General features: G+C 44.2%; 1 protein-coding gene across 1 annotated transcript in view; it reads left to right on the top strand.

Moving 5' to 3' along the window:
• Nucleotides 1-1,993: 1,993 nt before the first annotated feature.
• The window catches only part of SDC2 (syndecan 2), a 58,881-nt gene continuing 35,406 nt past the window's right edge, over nucleotides 1,994-25,468 (top strand). The window contains exon 1 of the mRNA XM_088533644.1: nucleotides 1,994-2,177. Within this exon, the coding sequence (XP_088389770.1) occupies nucleotides 2,118-2,177 (60 nt within the window). The 5' untranslated portion in view covers nucleotides 1,994-2,117. The remainder of the gene's footprint in view (nucleotides 2,178-25,468) is intronic.

Raw genomic sequence — 25,468 nt, 5'->3', positions numbered from 1 at the left:
GCAAGGTCTGAGTGCTAAAAAAATATCCATCTACAGTAAATCACCTACCCCGTGGTCTTTGATGGCCCTTAGGATATTTCTAGTATTCAGCTCTTTTCTCTTTCCACTTGCTCATCTGTATTATTTGTTTCTGATGTTGCATTCTGTTTTCCTGGTATTAAGAATCCTGCCAGCATAGTCAATGCTATTTCTGATTTCTGCTTTGACTTTGGGCAAGTTGTATCACTCTTTAACTCCCCTAACTCCGCAAATGCCTCTGAGATTCATGTGAATGAGATGTCCATGGATATGTCCCAACTGGAGGTTTCCTCTCTTTACTTCTTTGCATTTTACGCACCCATCCAGAAACAGAGCTGAAATTATTGCTCAGCCAGATTGCAGCCCAGCCACCTGCCAAGGTAGATGATACGCAAAACTGAGTGCAAACTCCTGAAGTGTACTTTAAGGAAACAAATATATTAAACAGTCCATTTCAGGGCAGAACTACCTGATCATCATGTTACACTCACAAGGAGCAAATCAGCAAAAAAAGGGGTAAGATTCAGTAGGAAATGCAGCCTAAAAATCGTTGGCAAGGCTTATCTGGAAGGTGGATACTGGAAAGGCAACTTGGAACTGCTGACAAGCAGCATGTCCCAGGAGCGGGCTGCCTTTGGGAATGCTCCAGTCCCTGCCACGGCCCATGGGGGTGAGGGACCCTGCTGTGTCCCAGCCCCTGTGCCGGGGCTCTGCAGGGATCGCCAGGGATGCACATTGACTGGGACAGGCTGGGAAGGCAGTGAGTGGGGTGACAGACTGCATGTGCTGAATTCATGTTTTTAATTATTATTATTTTTATACGGCATGCTTTTTTGATAAGCAGGCAACTCGAATGAGAAGGTGGATGGGATCTCAAGATTGTCTGCAGTCCGAGACTGCAAAGCACAGGACAAGCAGGGCTAGGGATGTTCCAACATCTGCAGGGGGAATCTCCTCGGCTTCCCCGGGAGAGGGAGGAGATGGATGAGAGCAGAAAGATGGATGGGTTTGTTAAAGCAAGAGAGACTCTTATGGTCACTGGGATCATTTGACTCAGGCTACAAAATGCAGCCCGCAGCTTTCTGAACTAAATGACAAGTGGTAATTTGTGAGTGTGACTGATACACTTTGCTTTCCCGGTTATTGCTCCTTTCACGTGTCCAAGGACTTATGTAATAAATGGACACATTTAGGGGTGGAAATGCGCTGGCATAGCCGAGTGTATCAGGCTGAGTGAGGCTCCTGAAGGCTGCAACTCCACCATTTTCCCCACTTGAGAAATACCACAGACTAGTCATAGCAAGACTTCTTGTTTTGGCTTCTGCAGCGCACATTCCTGGTGCTGCCAATTCTTGCAGCCTTTATGTTGAAGCCTCAGCTGCTGGATCCATATAACGAAGTCCAAAGCTCTGCTCTCCTTCGCTCACCACCTCCTCCTATCCAAAAGTTCCCATTCCTCAGGGTGACGGAAAAAAAGTCCGAAAAACTGAACTGCGGGGAGAAAGCCAGTTGGGGAACCCAAACTGCCCCGTCTCGTTTCTAGCCTCCCCCCTTCCTGTTTTTCCAACACCCGATACCGCCTTCCCGGCTAACTCGGCAGAGTGGGAAGGAGCAAAGCCGCGAAATCCGGCGGCAGAACGGTAGAAACCCCAGATTTCGCTCGGAGCGAGGGCGACTTTCCAGGCAGCCGCTCGCTCGGGCGGCGCTGCTCATGTTTTCCACCGGGGGGGATTAGCCAGGGCAGCCCGGGGCGGGCAGAGGAGGAGGAGGAGGAGGAGGAAGGGGGGGGGGAAAGTTGCTTGAATTTGCGAGGGGAGCGAGCGCGCCGCCTCCTTCCACTGGCTGGGGCAGCTGCCAATCTGTGTTGTAATCCTGCAGGAATCTCCGCCGGCTTTAACTGCGAGCGGCACTCGGCGCGCGCGGACGGCGGGGCCGGCACCGCGCAGCAGCAGCAGCAGCCGCGGCAGGAGCAGGAGCCTCGGCGGGCGCGGAGCGGCGCAGGGACAGGGACAGGGAGCAGGAGCGGGCGCCCACCTGGGCGCTGCCGAGCGCGCCGCTCTCGCCTTTGTGCTCGGCCCCGCGGCCGCCCCCGCGGAAGGATGCGGGGCGTGTGGCTGGCGCTCACCTTCAGCGTCGTGGCCTGCGCCTCCGCGCAGCCGGTGAGTGCGCGCGGGGGCAGCCGTTGCGCGCGGGGGCGCGGAGCACCGAAAAGCCCCGCGGAGCCGCGGCCCCTCCGCGAGCCGCGGCTCCCCCCGCGCCGCTTCCGCGGGCGCCGCGCGGGGTCTGGGGCGCCGCGATCCTCCCGCCTGCTGCGAAATTTTCTTGCAAAATACCCGCCCGTTACCCGTGCGGGGGCGGCCGGCCCGGCCCGGCTCGGCTCGGCTCGGCTCCGGGAGCCGCGTTCCCCCGCGCGGCGCCCCGCGGAACAAGGGCCGCCGTGTGCGCGCCCCGCGGCCCCTGCGCGCCCTCCGCGCCCGGTTCGCGCGTGGGCGGTGGCGATGGGACCCGCGCGAGGCGCGGCCACCCCGGCGTGGGGACAGCGGAGCCGCGGTCACTCCGTGGCCGCTCGGACCGGCCGCGGGGAAGGGGGCGCAGATGGCACCGTCACAGGGTTTCGGCAACTATGAAGAAATAATAAATCGAGGCTTCTATGTGACATTAAAATACCGTGGCAATTTAATCCCACTAAATCGAGCTGCTTCACTGAACTAAATAACGTCACTAGCTTCAGTTAACTTCTGAAGTTGTCTAGTTTTTGTATGAATTAGCCCCGTCACAGGCTTCATGAAGTCTGGCTCGTCGCTAATGGCTTCTGAGGATACAATTGCAAAATACTTTCCTTACGGACTAATGGAAATGGGTTGTATAAACCACTAACTCCAGATTCGGATGTAGCTACCTTGCAGAAGTGCCCGTTTGCTAGAGGTACAATATATTTTATTTTGACAGGAATGCTGTTATCCTGAAGTTCTCTGATGTAGTAACTGTTAAACTGCCACGGCAATTTGTCGAGGATCAGGTTTTAGGTGTCTTTGCCCTAGGACGGGCGCGCACGGGCTCTCGGGTGCCCTGGTGCCGTGCGGTTTGTGGGGCCCAACCGCCCGCGGGAAAGTTGTGGAAAGACTGGAAAAGTAAAAGGCTTTTTTTCATTTATTTTTTTCCCCTTCCTTTTCTTTTGCTGGGCCTGGCTGTAGCTGCATGGTCTCTCAAGATGGGATTTTATAGAGCTGGCTTTAGGAGGAGGTATATGCCCAACGTGTAGCCTCTGCAGAATATTGTCCTTGTAGCGAGAGGGATTTTATGTAGATGCTTAAAAAATGTTGCTAGTCCCCCAGAGCTCTGTCAAATGGTTTCATCTCTGAATTTCTCTCCCTTGTTTGATTCTGCTATTTATTATTATTTGTATTTAGGCAAGACAAAAATACCCCTGAAGAAGTAGGTGTCTAAGAGGCTGTTTTGGAGGAAATAGAGGGAATGAGGAGACTGTTTCCTAGGACATTCCTAAAGCAACGAGTTTGCCGCGTTTGCCTCGTGTTTTTTCAAACGCCACTGTGCAGTGGGGTGGACCAAGTGGATGTCAGAACCATTAAAGCTGCGCTGGGTCAGAAACCCACCCCAGATCTGGGTCAGTCTGCGTGTGTCGGGTGCCGCTGGTGTGTCCTGAAGCGGAGCGTGCGGCCGCGGGTTGTCTCGTGTGCTCGCCGAGCTCCTTGGCCTTGGGCTGTTGAGGGGGGAGGATGCGCTGGGCCCGTTCTTGCCAAAGAACATGTGGTGGGGAGGGTTGTCCCCTTTCCGAGCGGCGGGTTGCGGCCAGGGCCGGTTGCGTTGTTGCCGTGGGTGCAGCGGGTGGCGTGACGTCAGGCCGAGCGGGATGCAGTAATTCCCGTCAGGCCTGCGGGAATGCTGTGGCTCACCCGGCCTTGGGTGAGTGTGAGAAACGTGCTTTCTAGGTACTGTGTTGGTTTTCTGTGCTCCTTCCAGTCGAGGGGGAAAAAAGGCAAGATAAAACTGCTGGAAAGAAAGGGCATAGTCTGTAGGAGGTCTGGTGCGTCTCTAAAAGTTCAGTCCCGCTGATAGCAGAGTCAGCACTTGGTGATTTTAACAGTGGCAGAGTTTGGTGCCAAGTATCTGAGTTGTGCTGGTCAGTGCCCATTTTAAAGATGTTAAAATATCTTTCTGCTTTTTCTGTTTGCCATGAGCGGGACTAATAGTCTCCTGGGATTTCTGTGATCAGGGCATCCCGCAGCCAGGAGGGTGCATGTGTGGATGCAGCTTTGCCGGAGGTTCTTCTGCCTGTGCTGTCAGAATGCTGATAACCACTGTGCTTTGCTTCATGCCATCCCAGCAATGCGCGTGGTTGGGCTTTATGGTTTCATTAAAACACAGCACTCAACGAGAGTGTCAGCATCAACTGAGTGGTCCTCCCATTTCCTCTGTAAGCATCCGAGACAGATTTGTTGACATAAATATAGCTATTAAAGGATGATGCTAGGACAATATTTGCTATCATTTTGAGAAACAATCTTTTGGAAATGTGATGCTTTAATTTTCCTACATTTGTCTCTAAGAGCTATGTTGCTTTTGGATTTTGGAAAATTGGTTTTGTGTGGGAGAGGAGGAATGTTGTTCTGAAATATGCAGCTCGACTTTGGAGATGGTTATTAGAGGAGGAGAGGTGCTGAAGAGTTAAGTGGAATTTCAGGTTTATGTGCCATGAGTGTATCTCTTCAGCGTGTTAAATCTGCATTGCCAAGTAGGCTCCAAAGAAAGCTAGGAAACTTATTTCATCTTGATCTATTCCCACCCTTCCTCAGCTTCCATGAGCCTTTTCTTCTTGCTGCAAACTTAATAAGTAGCTGTCCGTTCATCTTTGTGGCTTGGCAGCATCTGCAATCTGGCAGCATCCTCCGACAGGGCTGATGCTCCTAGCTGAAGGGAAGCATCGGCACGCACCCATCCAGCCGCTCCTTGCAATCTCATACGCTGGAAACTTGGTTAAGCCCCAGCTTCTGCCTCCAGTCTCGGTGATTATGATTGTAGCACTGAGCTGAACTCGCAACAGGAGCTCTCTGCTTATCTGGATGTTCTCAGGAACCTCTTTCTGGGAGTAGGTTTCCCTCCCAGGTTAGTTTATCTTTTAAAAATTAAACAACAGATGATTCTTGATGTGAGATCAAACACTTAAAGCAGTTTCTCTTTTCAACATCTTAGCCCTGAGGTCTACATTGGATCTAACTTAATATTCAGGCCTAAAGTGCAGAGATGTTCTCTACTTTTTTTTTTTCTAGATCCTTATCAAGGAAGTAGATGAGAGCCTAGTCTTCAAGGACAAGTTAGGACAGATTTCTTGTAGATTGTAGTCTTGTTATGGGGATTGTGGTTCTCGAACAGAGGATACCTCTGTAGTAGGTTCGATGTAATTGCCACAGCTCAGGGGTTAAAGATGGTGGGCTTCAGAGAATTAGCCAGTTGTTGTTTGCCTTGAATTTATGTGAAGTTTTGGGGAATCTAAGCCTCTAATCTTTAGTGTAATCTCAGGATGACCAGAATAAGGCTTTCCCCCCCACCCCCACCCAGGCAAGGGTACAAGTTACCGAAAGCCCAACTAAGATGGAGAGGAAGATCATAATTGAGCCTTCCCCCCAAGGAGGAAGGAGAGGACCCACCTCCTGTCCTTGTGTGAGGGGCCTGAGCTCCTAGAGATGCTTCTCAGGGCTGCAGCAGGAAGCAGCCAGTCCTGTGGACAGCTTTGTTTGCCCTGCTCGTCCCAGACAGTTGTCTCTGTCAAGCAAAGCCATATGGATAGCATTTATTAATTACATTATCTCACCAAATTGACTCTTGCCTTTGACCAGTTTAAACATTTTTCCTTATGGCAAACAAATACAGGCTTTAGTAAGGCTGGGAGCCTGAACAAAGGACTCTTGTCTGGTTAAGGAGAAGTACTTTTCAGTCATCTTATTAGATTTGAGTATGCTTTGTAAGAAAATGTTGTGTTTGAGAATGAGAGGCTTATTCTAGGCCCTGTGTAAGACCTTCCTTGAATGTAAGCCATAAAGATGCCTTCTGTGTTGCCGCAGATAAGATGCATGAGTCTTTTGGTGGTGATTCAAGCTGCTCTACTGTCCATGCTGCTGCAAGCATGAGAGAATTACTTTGGACTGTTCTGTGAGCAGATTGTTTGATTACCTTCAGTTCATGCTTACAAAAAAATAATAAACTGCTATCTAACATCTTTTCAGGAGTGGTAATTTATTCACAGGTTACACTGCACTATTCTGGTGATTTGGGAACAAGATTTCTCTTGCTCATGTTGAAGGATAATTTGCAATCTCTTGAGTAAAGACTGCATTAGTGTTTGACCCTATAATAATGACATTTCTTTCTGTGTGTGTTGTTTTCTTGATTAGCTCAACCCTGAGGGATACTATCAAAAGAATACTAGATATTTAGGCAGAAATATAAAATACATGTAATCCTCAAAGGTATTGGAAAACTGATTGCAGTAGAAGGAAAAAAATAGCATGAAACAACCATTCACAATAAGTATTTTTGTGCTGAACAGATTATTTTTGTTTAAGCCTCAAGTAGCGGGTTCACTCAAACTGAAATAATCACTAATAACACAGTGATGAATCTGCAAATGTTGGCCCTGTCTGTACATAGGCTATTGCTGTGTCACATAAGCCATGCTCAACTAAAGCGTAACTCGGACCTCCAATCCGAGATCACTATTTTTAGCTTATATATAAGCGACTTCCCCAGAAATCGCCCATCTGCACTGAATTGTTTTGTTCCAAAGGTGAATTGATTTGGGAAAGTTCAAATAAGAACCTGTTTGACTATGTTTGAGTTGTGAGCATGAAAATAAATACATACTTTGTACTGTTATTAAAGGTAAGGAGACGAAGGGCCTTGCAGAAGGTCAAACAGCCTGTGGTATGCCCAGGAGCAAAATCAAAACGTTCAGATACGTTCTAGTTGCCAATCACAATGCTAGTATTGTCTGTATTTAAATATTATGTTGTCAGATGTGTGTTGCTTCTTGATTAACCGTAATGAAGTGTAATTTTCTCTAGAGGCACTTCTACATTAATGGAGCCTGCTTGTCACCTTTCAGATCAGTGTGAAGTGGCCCATCCTTATTTTCTGAACAGCATTTCGGAAGCATGAAGCTAATGGTCTCAGAGCTGTGGGAAATAGTGCTGCTAAAGAAATACAGTCTAGGAACTGGAGTACTTCTTGGAGAGCTGTTGGGTGTGTGACTGGCCTGGCCTCAAGGCTAAGGATGTTCTAAAAGAAGAAAAATATTTTGTGCGCTTGCTGCCATGGGAGCAAATAGTCTCACTAGGTCTTTCATCTCCCCTGCCTTCCCCAAGGTCCTTCAGCAGGTCTGTCTGTGTCCCTCTGCTAGATACACAAGCACAAGTGAGTCCTCTTCCTTCTCTGGGCTGAGCTGTGTGAATTCCAGCTGTGCCTGATGAAAGTTGTTGCTGATGAAAGTGCAGTACCTACCTGGACAGAGCACCTGAAGGTCACAGCTGGTAGCTGTTCTCCATACGTTGGGTCTCTTCTGACCTGAAAAGCTGAAGCACATTCAGTATTCAGACTGGGATCTGCAGGGAAGGCTAAAAATGGATTTGAAGATGGGAGAGTTTGGGTCTTATAGAGCCTCGGAGAGGAGAGCTGCCTGGAAGACAGATCCTTCCTTTGCTTGGTTAATTGTTCTTGCTTCTTCTGGATATGAAGATCCCAGAATCATTGAATCATTTAAACTTACTACCAGGTGAAAACCTGCTTTTTTTTTTTTTTCTTGGTGATAAGAAAAGACTATGCGACTCTGCATTCAAATATGCAGTCACAGAGGTTTGGCATATATACACCTTTTATTATTTAAAATGAAAACTTGCAAGGGAAACAAAGGGGTAAGGTGAAGCCAGCTCAAATTAATGTAAATGTATTGTTGGGGCATACAAAATTTAAGCTTCTGTTGAATATAAATTTCTGACATTGCATACATAAAAGTAAGTATGGCTTAGCCCTATAAATAATAATTACATATTCTTCCTGAAGCAAAAATATGCATAAAATAATGTTGCTGAGGAAGAAAACTCTGAGTTTTTGGTTAAAAAGTCACTCAGAACATCTGATTCCTATCCTGGCTGTTGGACTGCAGCAACAGGCGTTCCCAGATGCTCGGTGCTTGTACGTGCCACGGGTGGCAGTGGCAAGTGCAGCTAATGGAGGTTTCTGTGCAGCAGGTGGAAGGAACATCTGCAAGAAGAATTCGTGAAATTGGTTTTGTTAATGAGTTGCTTGCAAAAGTCTCACTATTGCAAGGTGAAGTGTTCTCAAGAACTGTTGTGGCAGCATATAGTGTTAGAAGATTAATACTGCAGGATTATTAGTGATTTAAGCATCTGTAGCATGCAGGACTTGTAAATCTCTTTCTCCATGGTAGAGCAGTAAAGATGACTAGCACTGGAGATGGATGTGAATGGTTGCAAAAGTGCCATAGACTGCTTCTATTGGCATTATTTATAATTTCCTAGTCATGTTCTGTTTGATTATTTCTCTTATATGAAGGCTGGATTTTGACTGTAACATCTAATGTGGTTTGAGATGAAGTTTTTTGGAGTATGTTTGAAATTAAGTGTCTGTGGAGAGTATTTCAGAGAGCTTTCCAGCTCTCTGTAGTTGTGGTGGTTCTAGCTTAGAAGTTCTTTGGAACTTTGTGTGTGTGATTTTTTTTTTTCCTTTTTAAATGTAAATCTTATTTTAAGTATTTGTTATTTTTATATCTATTTTTTATTTGTGTGTGCATGTATTTTCTTTTATGAAAGGCAAAATGTCTTTCAAGTGTCAGGAAAAGAAATGCCCTGCAGAATGTTAAGTAGTTAAATAAACAGAACAAAATTGCTTTCAAAATTTTCTTTCTTTGTGATTCACTTGGCCTGGAATTAGACTGGGAAGAGCATCTTCTCTGACCTAATTTACCAGGGAAAAAAGCCTAAAACAGAAGGTGGTCTGTATACATATTTTTTTTCCTCTTGTTTCTTTTGATTTAGTACAGCAGTTCTATAACAGTTTTCCTCCCTAAATATGATTTGATCTGCCATAGTTCCCACGGGTTCTTCTGATATCTCTCTCTATATATAATATGGATATATAAAGATTAAAGATATATGTATTTTCCCTCTCTCCAGTGCAGCCTTCCCTCTGCCTCAGAGCATTGGTAATGTGACAGGCTCTGTGTTCAGTGCTGTGAAAATGAATGAGTTGGAGAGGCTTTCCTGAATGGAGAAGCTTGGAGTAACAGCAGGAGAGTAAATGCAGATGTCAGGACTGACCTGTCCTGGTTGAAAGACAGTGACCGAACTGTCTCTGTCTCAGTGGGCTCCCCGTTCTTTTGTCTATCCATGTAACGGCTTGAGTTGATTTGAATTTGTCAGATTTGCCTCTTTTTTTTTTTTTTTTTTTCCTCCCTTCTGACCAAAAAGTGATATATTGATATCACTGAACTACCTCTCCAACCTATTGCACAGTGCTTGGAAACTCCTCGCAGGTGAGGTTTGAAGGTGAGGAAGGTGGGTACCGGTTAAAACCACATGTGATGGCCTCCATGCTGCTGCTGCTCTGCACAGTGCCCTTCACCCCATCAGTGCCAGGAACAGCCTTTCACCAGCGAGTCCTCAAAACCACATTGCAGCCAGCTGAAAGGAGGGCAGTGCTGAGCTCCTAATGGCGCAGGAGCATCGAGTCTGAAAGAGTTTGGGATACTGCTCTTTATAGCATTGCTGCGCTGAAAATGTCACTTCTTGTGTGCTTGGTAACGGTAGGGCATTAGAAAGAGGAAATGACCTTTCTTGCTTTTTGTTCCTATTCTTACTGTGATTCAAAACCTTAAAGTTTTCTGTCCCTGGCTATTTTTTGTGCCTTCTCTAATGCTACTTTCTTGACTGTCAACCTCCAATTTAACCAGCGCTTGTGACCTGTTTTCTTGATGCAGGTCTCTTGGCCGATAGCTGTGACTGGTCTTCTGACTAGTGGCATAAATTGTTACGGTACAACAGAAACCAGACCTACTTAATAGTGATGTAGCTTCCTCAGTATGTTTTTTGAGGAATAAGAAGTCCTTCTGTGGACAAAAGAAGTCTGCTGGGCTTGTGCACCTAATACAGTAGGTCTACTGGAGTCATGCTACTATTTTTTTTTTCCCCTGGGATTCTCTATGTGCCCTACAAGAATTGGACATTTGGGATTATAACTAAAACAACAACAGCAAAAAATTAGTTCTTCTGGCAATAGGCGTAACATCTGTACAGTCATTAGTGTCACCTGATGGGAGGAAAGTTGAAAGCAAAACAAAAACAAGGAATGATAAGAAGGGATCGATGTTTCTGTGCATCTTCACAACCCTCCCCAAAAGTCAGGTTTGCTAGAGTGCACTCATCTGGGAATTTTAAGAATGGAAAAAAACAGAGAAGATTCTGAACTCTTAAATTCTTTAGTTGAGTGCTTTGTTTTTGTTTTATTTTTTTACTGTTGGTTTTGTTACAATGGTAAGTTCCACAAGAGCACGCTTGACCCCAAGCATACTGTTTTGCTAATAGGACACCCTTTTTACCCTTTGAAGCTTTCAGTTTGGGGTTTTGGGTATTGCTGGTGCTTTACAGATTGACTTATAAAGGAAATTTTGCCAAACCACGCCTGGACGTGGGCAGCAGCAGGGTGCTTTCTGTTGCCCAGTCCTTGAAGTGGCTGGTGTGAGCAGTAAAGTAGCATTAGGGTGATGGGTAACTAGCTGCTTTCTATACCTGGGGACATCTCTTTGGCTTTTGCCCTCACAGCTGCAGCATTGCTGCCCCTGGACGCTCCGGTTCAAGGCTGTGCACAAGCCCTGGAGGGCAGAGCAAGGTCTGCGTTTGAGCTTGGCACGTTCCTATTTGACATCACTCCCTGCTGTAACGTTAATGCATCTAGCTATATTTGGGGAGCGTTTGGTAAAGAGAGGGTGCGTAGAGAAATATTTTTCTCAAGTTACGCGGATTTATGTGCTTCTCTCATCTGAAATGCGTGACCAGTACTTCTAAGAATGTTTTTTTGGATTTGTTCTTAACCTCGTGGTATACACCAGGGAGAGAATGTAGGCTATTTATAATTATCCACAGGTGGAGAGGGAGACAGCAATACACTGTTAGTAGTAATTATCAGTAGTGTATAAGTTCATCTCTTAAGCTGTTATTTCTAATGCACTCAAAAGTATTTGATCTGAAGTCTGGCACAACCTTCAAATGGAAGCATTCAAAGGAGACCTGACCTAATTTTGCTGAGAAAGTGTGCTAGCCTTCGTTATTCTGCTAATTTCTTGCAGCAGGTTTCAGTGATAAAAGTTTTCATACCCTACACATGCCTATGTTTTTACTGCAGAGCATTTGAATAAAAGCAGTCGTTACAAGCCAGGTGGTAAATATAGGACACAGCTTAGCAGAAATGACCTTCAATTAAGCAGAGGTGGTTCCTTGTGCTGGGCAGTTGTCAATTAGCTTTCTTCTTAAGACTCCTCTGCAGGCTCTTTTTGTGAATAGTTGCAAAGCCTGAAGTGCAGAGCCAGCTATGAGTGTATAAGAGAAAAGACTTCCTGTGTACACCAAACTCATCTCAAAACATCTCAAAAATATGGAGTAACCTACAAGTTTGCTTTCTTTTTCTGTGAGGTTAATCATTAAACTATAAAACATTGTCTGCTGAGCTATGTATATCTTTCTGTTAAAGCGTATAGCATACATGCTCCAACTTTCTGTTGGATAAATCAGAGCAGATTTAATGCAAATATGTTTTAATACGCTTTTAAACAAAATGGGGGGGAAAAAGTCCCTTTTCCAACAGTTGCACAAGACAGCACACTGTAGTGAGGATTGCCTTCTGTGTGGGTGTAGGCTGCTCTATCCCAAAATAAAAACATAGCAACCTGAATGAAGGGCTTTCAGGTATTTTGTACATTTTTTTTTCTCATGCTATTGTCAGTGTAATGCTGTTGAAATACTTCTGTTTTTCTAACATAAATGGAGCTTTTAATACTGTGTGTTTCTTTGGCTTGTGCTGCCAGCAATTCTGAGCAATACTGCACACTACACAAGAACCAAGTACAATTAATTGTAATTAGTATCTTAAGTATCTATTTACTCTCTTTCTCTACAATGTGCTTCCAGTCTCTTCTGGCGGCATTTTTTTTTCCCTCTTCCTGCTGCTTTTGTGCTGTCAAGTGGGCCAGGTAACTGTTAGCATTGGCAACACTCCTCTCACTTATGTTGTGAGTACAAGATCCAAGAGTAGAAGAAAAGGTAAATGAAAAATTGGGCCTGTTTTGGTCTTTTGCCCACCATCAGGAAGCTTTCTCCCTGCTTGCTCAGCTCATGGTGGCTTCAGGTAAAGGGAAGGGAAAGCAGCAGGGAGCAGGATGGGAATGGTGTGACTGAAGTGCTGGCAAAGCTCTTGGAGAAGCATCTCCAAAGTGCTGGCAAATCTTGGCCTAACTCCAGTTGGGGAGGGAAAAGCTGGGATGGAAAAGACCTGCTGTGTCGGAGGTGCCGGTGCTGCCTTTTCCTTGCCCGTGGTGTCTGTGTTCACAGCGCTGGAGCACGTGAGTCAAGCGTTTGAGCAGACGTGGATGATCTGAAAGCCGCATCCCTTGGCCCTTGTGCTCTCTGGAAAGTGAGCGTGTGTAGCCAAGCTTTGCAGCTTGGCACTTGCTTTTGCTCTCCAGGCTTTCTTGGAATCCTTTTTATTCCCCTCCTGGGGCTGGGAAAGGATGGGAGAGGCAGATGCAGAAATCTGGTGAAGCTGGTGCTCTTCTGGGAGCTTACGAGACTGCATGAAAACTTGCTTCTGTACAAATGAGCATTTGATTGCTCAAGTGATGAGAAACGATGCTCGCTCAAATAGAGGGAGCGCAGGCGGAAGTTGGGTTTCATTTGAGAAATATCGGATTACTGAGGGCGCTCCAATCAAGGTGACAGCTGCTTTCCCTGCGCTCTATTGAAACAAAATACTCCAAGGGGTTGGACCAAGGCTCGCCAGTTAGATCAACCTCACTGCTTTTATTCTTTCCACAAGTTGGTGGAACACTTAGTCCTGTCTGAAGATGAAATAGGGGAGCGGTAACCTTTTTCCATGGATACCAAAGGGGAAAACCTGTGGATATTGCTGTTTGGAGAGTGCATTTTTGTGCACATGGGTGCACCGATGAGCGGCGTTGGAGGCAGGCGCTGCGGGTGGGAGCCGGTCCCCACTGAGGGGACGAGTTGTCCCACAGAGCACCCACTTGCCCTTAGGTAGCCATTTCTTCCTCCATCTGCTTAACCTGACACACTCCATCAGCAACTCTGCAGTGGGAAAGGGGAGGCGTTGCTTGAAATGGCCTGGAAGTGCTGCTGGGAGAGGCTTATTTGAGGACTGGGCTGTAGGAATTCTCCCCGTGCTGTATTTGTGTCTCCTGTCTAATAATACTGCTGGACTTGAGAAATTTCCTCCGGGATGTATTTCTTTCAGGAAAAATACAAAAATGCCCTGGCAGATTTTGGGTGTAATTTCCTTCCTAGCGATGAAGGACAAGCATGAGTGGGGAAGAGGTTTATTTCGAAGAGTAAGATAGATGAAAACCTTAAAATGGTAGTTTCTGGCTTCCTTGTGAAGTTATTGGCCAAGTTTCACGAGTCAGGCTCCTATACAAAGCCTTTTCTTGATGGGCTGTTTTTTTTTTTTCTCCAGAGAAAGTGAGTCTTTAACTGTTTTTGATAGCCAGATCCTTGCTCCTGGGATAGTCCCAGGGTCAAGGGCCTTGATTTCTGAAAAGGTGAAGGGATTATTTCTTAGGCTTGGATATGCAAGATAGGGATGAGAAATCTAAAAACTGTGGAAGAAGCAAGTGTAATTTCATAATTGCTGAGCCTGGCTGTGCTGAAGGGCAGCTCTGCCTGTTGCGAACCATCTACTACCTCTCCTCTCTAGTTAGGATACACAGGAACTGGAAGTGAAATAACTTTTTTTTTTTTTTTAAATAAATCTTGATTAGACTTGATACACAGAGGTGCGATGAAATGCATCAGGACTTTCACAGGGTGCTTTTGAAAGGATGGTTATTTAAAATGCTCACTTGAAAACATGAGGAAGGCCGAGGTGCGAAGCAAGGGAAGGCCGATCCCAGAGGGCAGGTATCACAAGAGGTTCCTTGGCACCCTCTGCTCCCCTCACGTTGTCTCGTGCATTTTAGCAGCATTTCCAGGGCCGGCTTGGACCCAGTGCCTTGTTCTGGCCACTGCTCCTTTCCCAGCCAGCTATGGAAAAGCACATCTGCATCTCACTTCATCTGGGATCAATGATGTGAAATGTTTCCAGAATAGCGAATATTTGTAGAAGAGCTCTGATACTCCCATTAGGGCGAAGAAACAGGAGGAAAGTTAAGGTGTTGGTAGAGCACAAGCTCTGTATTTCCTGGCTTTCCACCATTTGGTCATTTCCAACTGCCTAGTTGAGCCTTTCCCAAATGCACCCAGCTTGGGCCAAGGCCACGCTATGCAGCGTCGGCACTGAAAGAGGAGCTTATTGATGTAGGGAAGGCTGCTGAGGAAGGGGGAAACACAGACATCTGACAAAAAGCTTTTGTACCTAAAAATTTTTACTCTTAGAGTCTGAAGAACACAAGCAGCAGATACCCTACGAGCAGAAGAATAACCTGTAGGCCTAAATACTGGCAGTTTCATCCAAGTCTTTATGATGGGATAAGAGCTCTTCTAGGAAAATTGAATGTGGTGTCTTAAGTCCCTATTCATTAAGGACATATCCTGCACATTTCTGTTTTGAAAACTTTTTTTTCTTTCTCCTAAAAATGCAACTGGATCCTGAAACTGGGAGCCTGACCTTGTGTGAGGTGACAGCTCCGTCCAAGGGAGAAGGTACAAACATTAGGGAAGCTTAAGGGAGAGGCATTCATAGAAGAATATTTGAGGGATGTTCTGCTTTCTTTTTCTTTGTATATTTTTAATTTTCTTGTGCTGCTGGAAGGAATCTGAATGCAGCATGGTCATTAGGTGTGGTGCAGGACTTGCAAAGCCCAACCAAAATGAGCAGGCAGCGTTGGGCAGTCTCTGAGTAAACACTCTGGAATGGACTCCTTTTTTTCTTGGGTTTTGGGAGATGAAGGGGGATGTTCTTTCAGACCTCCTACCTATTTAAAATAATATGTCGGCATGTGAAGCAGAACAGGATTTATTTTTTCTGGTGGTTAGAAGAAGCCTGTGATTAAACAACTGTTGGTTTGTGACTCTGTGCTTGCTTTCATGTATTTTTGGTGCTTGTGCTTGTACTGCAAAGTGTTCACAAGAAAGTATATTTTCAGGAAAGTTGTGAAATAGGTGACATTTAACAAAAGAACAGCATGTCTCTTTTGGCAGCATCATGATCAAACAAGTAAATATGTGTTTTGGTAAAGAGCCTATTTTTGAAAATATTTGTGGATCTGTCCCACAGTACAGACTTCAGTGTGTTTGAAATAGTACAAATGTCAGGTCAAGTATTTTTGTAGTTTTTTTCATGTTTCATGGTTTTTAAAGATTATTCTTAGTTATGCTATTGCTGCAGGGGGTTTGTAGTGCAATTAAAGCAGGTTAGGGATTAAGTAGCCCAAAGCTCCATTAGTGGCTTCTCAGCACTTTCCGTGGAGGAAAAGGTAGCTTCATTATACTGGCCAAGTTTTGATGTCTCAGATGAAACTGCTGTTAGCAGGGTTTATTTGGGAAGGTTGCACTTCTGATGTGCAACTGAACCACCAAAAGTATTTATTTTGCTGAAAATTCGGTAGAGTTGATGGAAAAATGTGTTGCTGCTGTTAATCTCCTGTGGGTATGGCGGGCATCAAGAAAGCCCGACTGTAAGTCAGGGGAGAGAAGAGCTGCGGCGTGACTCCCCTTGATGAAAATCGTGCCGTAGTTGCTCACAACCTAATAACATCTTTCCAGAAAAGCAGCCGAAGCTTCGGAAGAGGTTGCAGCTGTAGACTGGAGGCAGGCAGCTTTTGGCAAAAGAGGCCAAAAAAGAAAATCCGTTTGCTCTAACTCTTAACTCTTTTTCTTCTGCTTCATGCTGCTATCTCATTTCTTCCTCCTGCTTGGAGGATGTTGGCTGGGTCCGTGTTGCAGAGGTGATGGGCAGCGTGGGTCCTTGGCCATGTTGTGGGAAGGAGGTTCCATGCTGGGGGCTCCCTGTCCTTGGAGCAGCGGCAGCGTCCCCAGGAAAGCTCCTGCCTGAGTGCTGCAGCCATGGAAGGCGAGTGGAGTAACGTTGGGTTTTTGGGGAGGCTCCAGGAGATGACCCGGCTGCTCCCTCTGGGGCACTGGACAGGGTGGCAGGTCGTGACACACTGTTTGGGTGGGAAAAGAACAAATAATAGCCCTGGGAGTATTTGAATTGATGTGAAAATACACAGAAAGACCAAGCAGCTGTGTCAATAGTGCACAGTGCGAGAAACTTCTAGCCCCGATTGCAATACAGGCAAATCGGGTGGCATCACTGCTTTTTTCTTTTTTAAAAAAAAAAAAAAAAAATTGTGTGCTCATGTAAGGGGCAAAGAACCTCTGTGTTGTTGGTTCATCTTTGTAAATCTCTGCGTGATCCAGTGCTTTCAGTATATGAATTAGCAACTAGGTTAAAGTTTGTATTTCTGAATGTAGTTTTGCTTATGCGTTACAGTACTTATGGTCATGATTTTTTTTTCCTATAAAATATTCACCAATTTCATTATATGTACACTTATGTGAGCTATTTAAACATAGCTAGCTTTTACCTAATGAATATTTATCAACTGCGAATATTAGTCATTAATGTCTCATAAATGCGATGCTCCAGGAGGCAGCTTAAGCTGTGATGGCCCTTCTCCCCCTTTTCCCTCTGTGCGGTTTTACATTAAGAGAAGTATTTCCCACCTGCTGCTTTTTGCCTGAGGTTGAAATTTCTGCTGTTCACAGTTGGTTCCTGTGTTCAGATGGATCTGTGGGCATCCTACATTTTCTTAGCATCTGGAAATGGAGTAGTTCTCCAGGACATCACCTCCCTTTGGGGGATGGGAACTCATTTGCCTCACAGGGGAGAATGGAAATGGAGCCCCTGTTCCAAGAAGTGCCATGATTCCTTCTCCAGGAGTTGAGTAGATCTTATGGATGTTGCAAAGCTGAGATTTTGAGCACATTTTTCCTAAAATCTGCTTTTAAATGTCAATGTACTCATCTCTAAAGCATCCAGAATGGACAGATATTTTTCTTTCCAAAAGTAGACTCTTTTTGAGGAGAGGAAAGTAGTAGGCAGTGCTAAAATAAAGCATTAGGCTGTTTGGGATTGCTGGGCAAGATTTAGAGTCAGCGGAGGGCAGGTCTGGGAGTCCTAAGGATGCCGTTTTCCAGAACAAGTGCCATGGGCATGTAGAGTTGTTGGTTACTATCCTTGCTTTAGAGGGAAGGGATCAGGGATTTCTACAGAACAGGAAAATCTGTAGTAATTTAGCTGTTTGCATTACAGTGATTTGATGGGAAGGACAAAACTATATTTTTATATGAAAGCATCATAAGTTATGGGGCAGGGAAAAGGAAGGAGAAGGGAGCTGAAGAGTTGGCCAGATCTGAGATCCTGTTACTTGTTTAAAAAGCAACCAGTTGGGTAAAAACTGGCCAGATGAAAAGCAATCTTCCCCAGAGTCTAACTGGTTTTACTGTCATCAGCTGCTGTGAACTGCCTTTTGGAATCAAAACAAGTTAGAGACTTAACTTTTTTCAAGTGTAAAGTTTCTTTTGTGTGGCAGGTCAGGGATTTCCTTGCTATGGGCCTGATTTGCACAGATTATAGAGAGATTTTTAATTATATGCTTTTACCATTTTAGAAGCCAACACTTAATATAAAATTGTTAATTTCCTTTTCTGTTATGTTCTGTATGAGTTTTTTTTCTTTTTTAAGCAGACCACAGAATATGAAACTTTGAGGATTAAAAGTAACTTTGAAGGGTGTAATTGTAATTTGGCTCTGTTATGCTGGTTTTGTAAACTCTTTGCTATGCAGCTGAACTTACCCTTTGAATGAAGCCTTGTGTACCACAAGGGTTAATATTTAAGCCAAAACACCCGCTTAAAACTGGCCAACCATTACCCCAGTTGCATTAAATTAGAAACTACAGTAATGAAGTGAAAAGGTTCTTGTTTTAGAGTATGAGGCTCCCTCCCTTCCTCCCTCAGGCATCCAACTTATTTCGAGTCTATTGCTCTGAGGAAAACAGAGTTCAGTCCTTCAGCTGCGTGTGACTGTCTCGGCACAGCAAAAATAGAAGCCGGAGCTATCCCAAATGCATAATTCATCCGGCATTAAGAGGCCTTCACGGTTACAGTAGATGGATTCCTTGGGTGTACACAGCTCTGCAGTGCTACCCGATGTGCCCGTGCCCCTGCGCCGGTGCAAAGGCACCTGAGGACACCGTGGGCAGCCTGGGCACGCGAAGGAAAACTTGGTCTCACGTCTATGTGAGTCATGGGGAAGCCCATCCTGGTCTCCGTGTTGAATCTGTGCCATAAAGCGCTGTGTGACTTAGCGGACGTTGGCGTTGCTGACTGCTGCAGCCAGCCCTGGAGAGTGGGCATCAATGTTGCTTTGCTGTTGAATACCCAAGTTGATCAGCACAATCTAGACTGCATCGCGAGTGAAACTCCCTTTGCCTGATCCTGAGCAAAATTTGCTACGGGAAGAGAATTTTGTAGTTTCCATTAAGTAATTTGGGATACTGTCACTTCTGCTTTTGGTTTTATCTGAGCAAATGTCTGTGAATCGCCTGAAGTTTGTGTCGTAGGGGACAGAGGTCTTACTCCAACGTACAGAAAAATGTAGCTTTGGAGGCACTGAAGGATGAAAGAATTTCGAATATAAAGGGGAATACAGAAAGGAATTTCTCTCTTCCCTGCCCCTTTCCGAGTTAAACATGGAAAAGATAACTGAAAGATAACTGACCTGATTCCTCTACTTTTTTCTTCTTCTAGAGGAATAAACATCAAATGATGAGAACAAATGTGGTATAACAGAGAATGCTCTTTAGGTGGCCTTTCAGCAAAGAGAGGAAATGCTTTGAAGTGTGTCTTGTGCAGGTAAAGTGACAGGCAGGCAAATGGCCTTTCATTTGTTAGGGTACATTTCAAAAGATTTTTTTGTTTTGTTTGTTTGTTTGTTTTTAAATAGGCCTCACTAAAATGATTCTTCAGCCCCAGTTGGTCACTTGGTGGTGGGTCTCTCTTCTCCCTGCTTTCAAAGCCAGACTAATCAGGGGGTTTGGGGATTTTAGTCATCAGGGGAGAGAGGTTGAGGGATGATTTCTTCTTCCAGGAATCAACATCAGCTCATGTGTGCGCTTAGCTCTGGGTGATCATGATCTTTATTTTGTTGAGATCTTGATCGGCCCCAGTCTCACTTCACTTATCATACCTGTGGTACATGCTGTAGAAGAATGAAAGAATTGCAGGATAATAAATAGCAATTGACCCTTCTCCTTAGTTAGCTCTTTTAGTCTCCTGTGATTATTGTCTGTAAAATAAAGGTTTGTGTGATAGTGATATGGTGTAAGTGTTGTGACAGGTATAAGCTGGGCTTGATGTTTTAGGAGATGTCTGGAGAGGCCAAGGAGGCAGGTAATGATGTTTAGGTTAGATGCATCCCACCTGTTACACTGGCACCTATGTCATTTTCCAGAACTTCTTAATTACAGGTGGGTACTAAATAAGAATATCCTATAGTTGGAAGCACAAGCACATACTCGTGTGATAAGTTAAAATATTTTAGAGTTGCAAATAAGAGGGGAATTAAAATAGTTAATGAAGAGAACTTACATTTCCTGAACAGTTCTTTACATCATCCACTAAAAAGAAATGAGACCTGGGCTATTTTTCCAAAGCCTTGAGCATGTGCTTCATGTTCCACATGTTAAGGAAGCCCATGTGAGTCCTCTAGTGGGACTCCTTCTTGTGCGTGAGGCAAGGGACTGTCGGGGGTCTCTGACCGCTTGGAGAGGCTGTGGGCAAGTCGACACTGACCCAACGCGTTCCTGGCAGAATTTGGCAGCTCTGGCTCTGCACTCCCTGGAGGTGGCTACGTGGTTGGTGTTTGCTCCAAGAAGGGCCCAAGCGTGTGCTTTTGTGTCAGCAATTGCCTGATCTTTTTGCATGAAACTGCGCACACACACACACACTTTCATCTTGCTCTAGGAGATAAAAACAGCAAGTTCTTGTAGATTACTTTATAAATGAGAGAAGTGGGGATTTTTTTTTCCTTTTTTTACCTAAGATATTCACTTTTGAGTGAGGAGAACTTATTCTCTTCAAGAAGTCATCACAAGTTTTCCCAGTGATGGCAAAACACTTTTTTTGGAGGTGCTTCAGAGCATTCTTCCCAATGACAGAAACATGCCTATATTTGTCTTTGAGACTTTTTTAAATACTACCTGGAGTCTTGAGAAACCACACTTTGGCTTATGTATTTTTTTTCAGTTCTTTTTCCCCTGTGGAGCCACAGTTGGTGGTAGTGTTATTTTTTAGGTAGACGTGTACAGGTTCAGGGTGGGAATCTGTCCCTTCATGTTCTCCTCTCCATCCCCAAGTGTTTCGTACTACCTTTTTCTAATGACTGGATCTGAAGATCTGCATCTCTTTATTCCTGGTAGGTGGCTGAATTTCTCCAAGTACTCAACATTCCTCTCATCCCTCCTAACTTTTAACTTAATGTGATAAGCTTTTCTTTTCTTTTTTTTTTTTCTTTGCAAAATAATCTAGGCAATTTTGTTGCTCCACAGAAAGGAGAGAGCAGTACAAAATTCATTATAAACACATGAAGTAAAGCTGCCCAGGTTGATTATTCAGTATTATGTCTTAGTGAAAAGACTGTGAAGTAAACAAGACCAACCAAATGTGGCATTAAAGAAGCAGCCTGCTCAGCGCAAACCAAAACACCTTCCTGTTAAGGAGGAAGAACTGACAAATGCAGAGAAGAGGCAACTGGCTGCCTTGTAATTTTGTCCTACTAACTGTTGCTGCTTAAAAAAGGAAAAAAAGGGGGAGCGGAGGATAAAAATATGAATCAAATTACATAAACCCAAGTCAATCTGTGTTGCATTTTAGCAATTAAAATTATGAATGCCACTCAGAGGGAGGGATGTGGAATTATTGCAGATAAACACGGAGCGCTCTCAGTGGAAAAAATGAGCAACTCCAAAAGATACTCGTATACAAGCTGCTCTGTTATTTTTGTCAGTCATTCGGATAGAGAATCCAAATGAAAGAAATGTAAGTTTTCCCATTTTTTCACCTTACTATCAGGAAAAAGCGTGCAAGCATTCCACTTCTGCACCTTGTGCAAAGGAAACCCGGAGTGACCATTGCCTGTAGAAGTCTGTTGCATATCATTCTTCAGTGTGACTAAAGCAAAGCATATTTAGTGCCTTTATATGTGTGCGTGTGTAATGTATTTGGGTTATGTAATACTTTCCATTCTAAACTCTTCTCGCAGCCTTATTCATGAGGCACTCTTGTTCTTCATACTTGCAGATGGCCTTTAGTAAGTAGGCCAGTTTCTCAATCTTCTCTCCTCCCAAATCCATCACCAAACTCTGGCTGTGCTTGTGAATGTATATGTGAGAATGGATGGAGGTTTTCTGGGGGACTGCTGTGCCTTGTGCAGGCAACAACAAGCATCTGCACACGGAGGTCTTGGCCTAGCATTGAGAAGGCCAACTTCTTGCAGGTGCAGGCAGTGCCCAAGCAGCACAAATGCTGGGCTTGGAAATGAGAGATAGGAATGTGATGTTGCAGGGTCATCTGAACTAGCTGACATCTAATATCTACGCTGAGCCCTCATCCTTGGTTTTAGTGTTACATATGCAACTTCTTTGGTGGCCATCCATATTTCTGACTCTTTGTTTTATGACAAACATTTTTATGCTTTGAACAAGAAAAACTGAATAGTGCTTAGAATTCATCACTGGAGTTGTGGCTCATTTCTCTGAGCTGCTGCAGTGAGTGGTCTAACCGCTTTAGAGGATGTTGTTTGCTGGTTCCCCTGCTGTTGTTGATGGATGAGACTTGCTGGGAGCAGTAGCTGCCACTGCAGCCTGAAGGGCATCAACCTGTTGCCACCCTTGTGCTTGGAGCCATGGAAGAGGGTAGTTGTTGACTCCCTTGTCTCTCCAGAGATGTTTTGCTGCCCCTGAGCTAGAAAACCAGCAGTTACCTGCGTCCCTGAAGGCAGGGGGGTTGTACCTACAAAGCCCCCTTCCATTCCGGAGGATTTGCAAAACGGCTTTGGACGGTGCCAAATCCTTCGCTCTGTGCCTTTAGGCCTGGCAGAGGAATGTGATTAAAAATAGATCTGGCTGCTAACTGTATGAATCCCCAGGTGGCTGAATCTCCGTGTAATAAGACTTCCACCATAATTCATGTGCTTGGGGTGTATCAGCAATGAAAAGCCGCCTTTCTGCAATCGCAGTTGTATTCATTGTGTTTTGCTTCTGCAGCTTTGTCACTTGTCTCTCTTAGGCTATTGGAGGTTCCCTGCTAAAGAGGAGCTAGATGGGCAGCGTGCGCATCTGCTGCACATCCTGGAGGGTGGCTTTTCCTCTCTGCCTTCCCTGCCCTGTGCTCCTGGTGCTGGTTGAGCTCCAGAGCGTCCCAGCCGGCCGCAGTGACAGCACCGTGCGCGGGGCTGAGCCCTCGCGTTGGCGGTGTGAGATGCTCGGTGTGGTACACGTCCTCAGCAGGTCTGTCCTCAGCATGTGGGTCTTGTCCCTGGCTGAACATGCAAGAAAACATCTTTCCTCCTGCTTTCCCAAGTTAAGTTTCTGCTTTTGTACCTCTCCTCGTGTATGTCAAGGCAGTTCACACAATACCAGCCTTGGAATTTATTTAAAAGAGCAGTATGATCTGCAATGTAGAATTTCCCCCAGTATGTGACCTTGTCCTCCTTCACCAGCCTCTGGAGACCATAACAGGGCTAGTGTAAAATAGTCAGTGAAACATTTATATGGAAACAAGGGTACTTTACTGTAGGTTACATTTTTCATTCTTTCTGTGACTTAACTTGGGCTGTCTACTTTTAGAAATAGTATGCACACTATAAAGCTTTTGCTGTTTATACATCCTTTAGGTATATCCTGCCAGAAGCTTTTATACAAAACATCTTTTTGATGTAGTTAATTAAACTCTGGGTTATTTTTTCAGTGTTGTAAAATACTAAAATTCCTCCTGTTTCTTGAAGCATCTTGTCTTTGTTAGCATATAATGTTTCTGTAATTCATTAAGCTTTATAAGAGTTACTTGGTAGTGAATGAAAAGAATCATAGGTATTTTAGGAATCTATGAATAGCTATTTCATTATAAAGGGCTAGTAAGAGGGGAACATTTTTTTTTCCTGGTAATTTGAGTTTCAAGAAATGTGAGTACTAAGAGCTCAGTGTTATGGTCTCCTTGCTAAAACTTACTATCTTAGCTGTATAAAAAAGCTGTAGTCTTCAGTGAGATTGTGCAGAGATAAAAGTACAAATCTGTGCTGTGCCAGAATATTTCTTGCCACAGTATTAAGTGAACACTGAGTTCTTTTTGTTTTTTTAAAAAAAGGGGGGGGGTGTAGAAAGAAAAAAGTGATGGTGTTATCTTCAGCATGGGCGCAGACTGCTGCAGAGGAAGTGATTGGATAACAAATCTCGTTTGAGGTCTTAAAGGAAGTAAATAAGCTAATTACTTGCAAATTCTATACTATGCTACAAGCCCATCTCTGGCAAGGAGTGTTAAATAATTTTGATTTGGAAAGATATCCAGGAACGATCATGTTACCTCTAGAAAAGTAATTGCATTACACTTGCTCTGCTCTGTACAGTGAATTGCAGTAGCCGCTGCGAGAGCCCTTCAACCTTAATGCCTTCCTTTTAGGAAGCTGTATTGTTAATGGGAAGTTATACAGATTAGGTTATATCAGTGCCTGGTTTCTCTCAAAGAGCTTGGCAGGAATTGCTGCATGCTCTGCTAATAGATTAGATCCTCTAATGGGGTATCTTTATAAATGGAATCTCAAATGATATACTGTAGTGCTACTTTTGTTTTATTACCGTACTTAAGAGTATTGCCTTTAAATCATAAAGGCTTATTGTGCTTCAGTTTACTTATGTTTAATTTTTAAGCAAGGATTCCCTTGAGCTATGTATCCAGTTTTACTTAAGCCACATAATAAGGTAAGTGTCAGAGGTGGATGATTGTTTAACTGCCATGGATTTTCACAGTATAATTAAGGTTAATGTTTCCTAAACTTATTAGGTTTTGTATCTTTTTCAATTAGTGTCCAATAAAAAAGAGTTTTTCAGGCTATCTCTGTTCTCTCTCCCCCTCCCTCCCCATTTATTTCCCCTCACCCCTGCCCATATAATTTAACTATTTAAAGGGCTGGGAGGGAGCTCTGAGGTTTGGCTCCAAGGTTTCAGCAACCTATAAACTTACAGGAATAGGATGATGTCTGAATTTTGCTGAACTTCATTTTTTCCTTCTTTTTCATTGGTATTGATCAGGAATGGAATTTCATAATTTAAGACCCCTTCTTAAAAGGACGATAATATTACCTGAAGTTTGTTACTGGTTCAATGCAGACATGGCAGGTTGCATTAGCAACTTTTCAGTGAGTAGCTTCAACAAAACAAAGTGTTACTTATTTATTTATCTTTAATCAGGGAAAGTTACTGCAAAATACTTAAGTATTTATACTTGGTGCTTTCTGCAGTATCAGTTTTACAAAGGATGTCTGTTCCTAAAGATGGATTCAATTTAATGCTAGTGGTTCAAGATGTATTGTCTTTATAAGCTAGTTGTCAACCATAAGGTACATGTGTATCTGACAGCACCAGAAGTGCTTAGATGATGTCTCGCTCTACACAGGAAGAATTTTAAGCTGAGAAAATAGAGCTTATTAAGCAACATTTAAACTGAGAACACTGCTTTGCTTTAAAAGGACAGAACATGCATAGAATATGCAGGTTGCTAATGACTTCTCATTATTTATTGCTGTTGTTATTGTAGCAGCTACAACACGTCAGATGAAAACCATGGTAATTTCAAAGTACACACAGTTTTCTAAACCGGATTTAAAAACAAAAACGTCTCTTCCCCCCACGCCCCATGTTCTGATCCTCCAGCTGTCATGAGGAGTTTGTATATTGTCCTCTGTTCCTCACAAGAGGTACTTATCTTCAAAACAAATTAAACTCCCTGTGGGAATGCCTGTTCTGTGGAAAGCTGTCAGAGCTTTCTAGTTGTGTATGCAGTAAAGCTTACATGTTGCTTGTACAGAAGTTACCTGCTCTTATGCTTTACTTAATCGCAAACCTCAAGAGCAATTAAAA

Source organism: Tinamus guttatus, unplaced genomic scaffold (assembly GCF_059628265.1).
Source record: "Tinamus guttatus ecotype Peru unplaced genomic scaffold, ASM5962826v1 Tinamus_guttatus_pri_ptg000510l, whole genome shotgun sequence".
NCBI lineage: Eukaryota > Metazoa > Chordata > Aves > Tinamiformes > Tinamidae > Tinamus > Tinamus guttatus.
The sequence above is the reverse complement of the archived record's forward strand: the minus strand, read 5'-3'. Positions and strand labels throughout refer to the sequence as shown.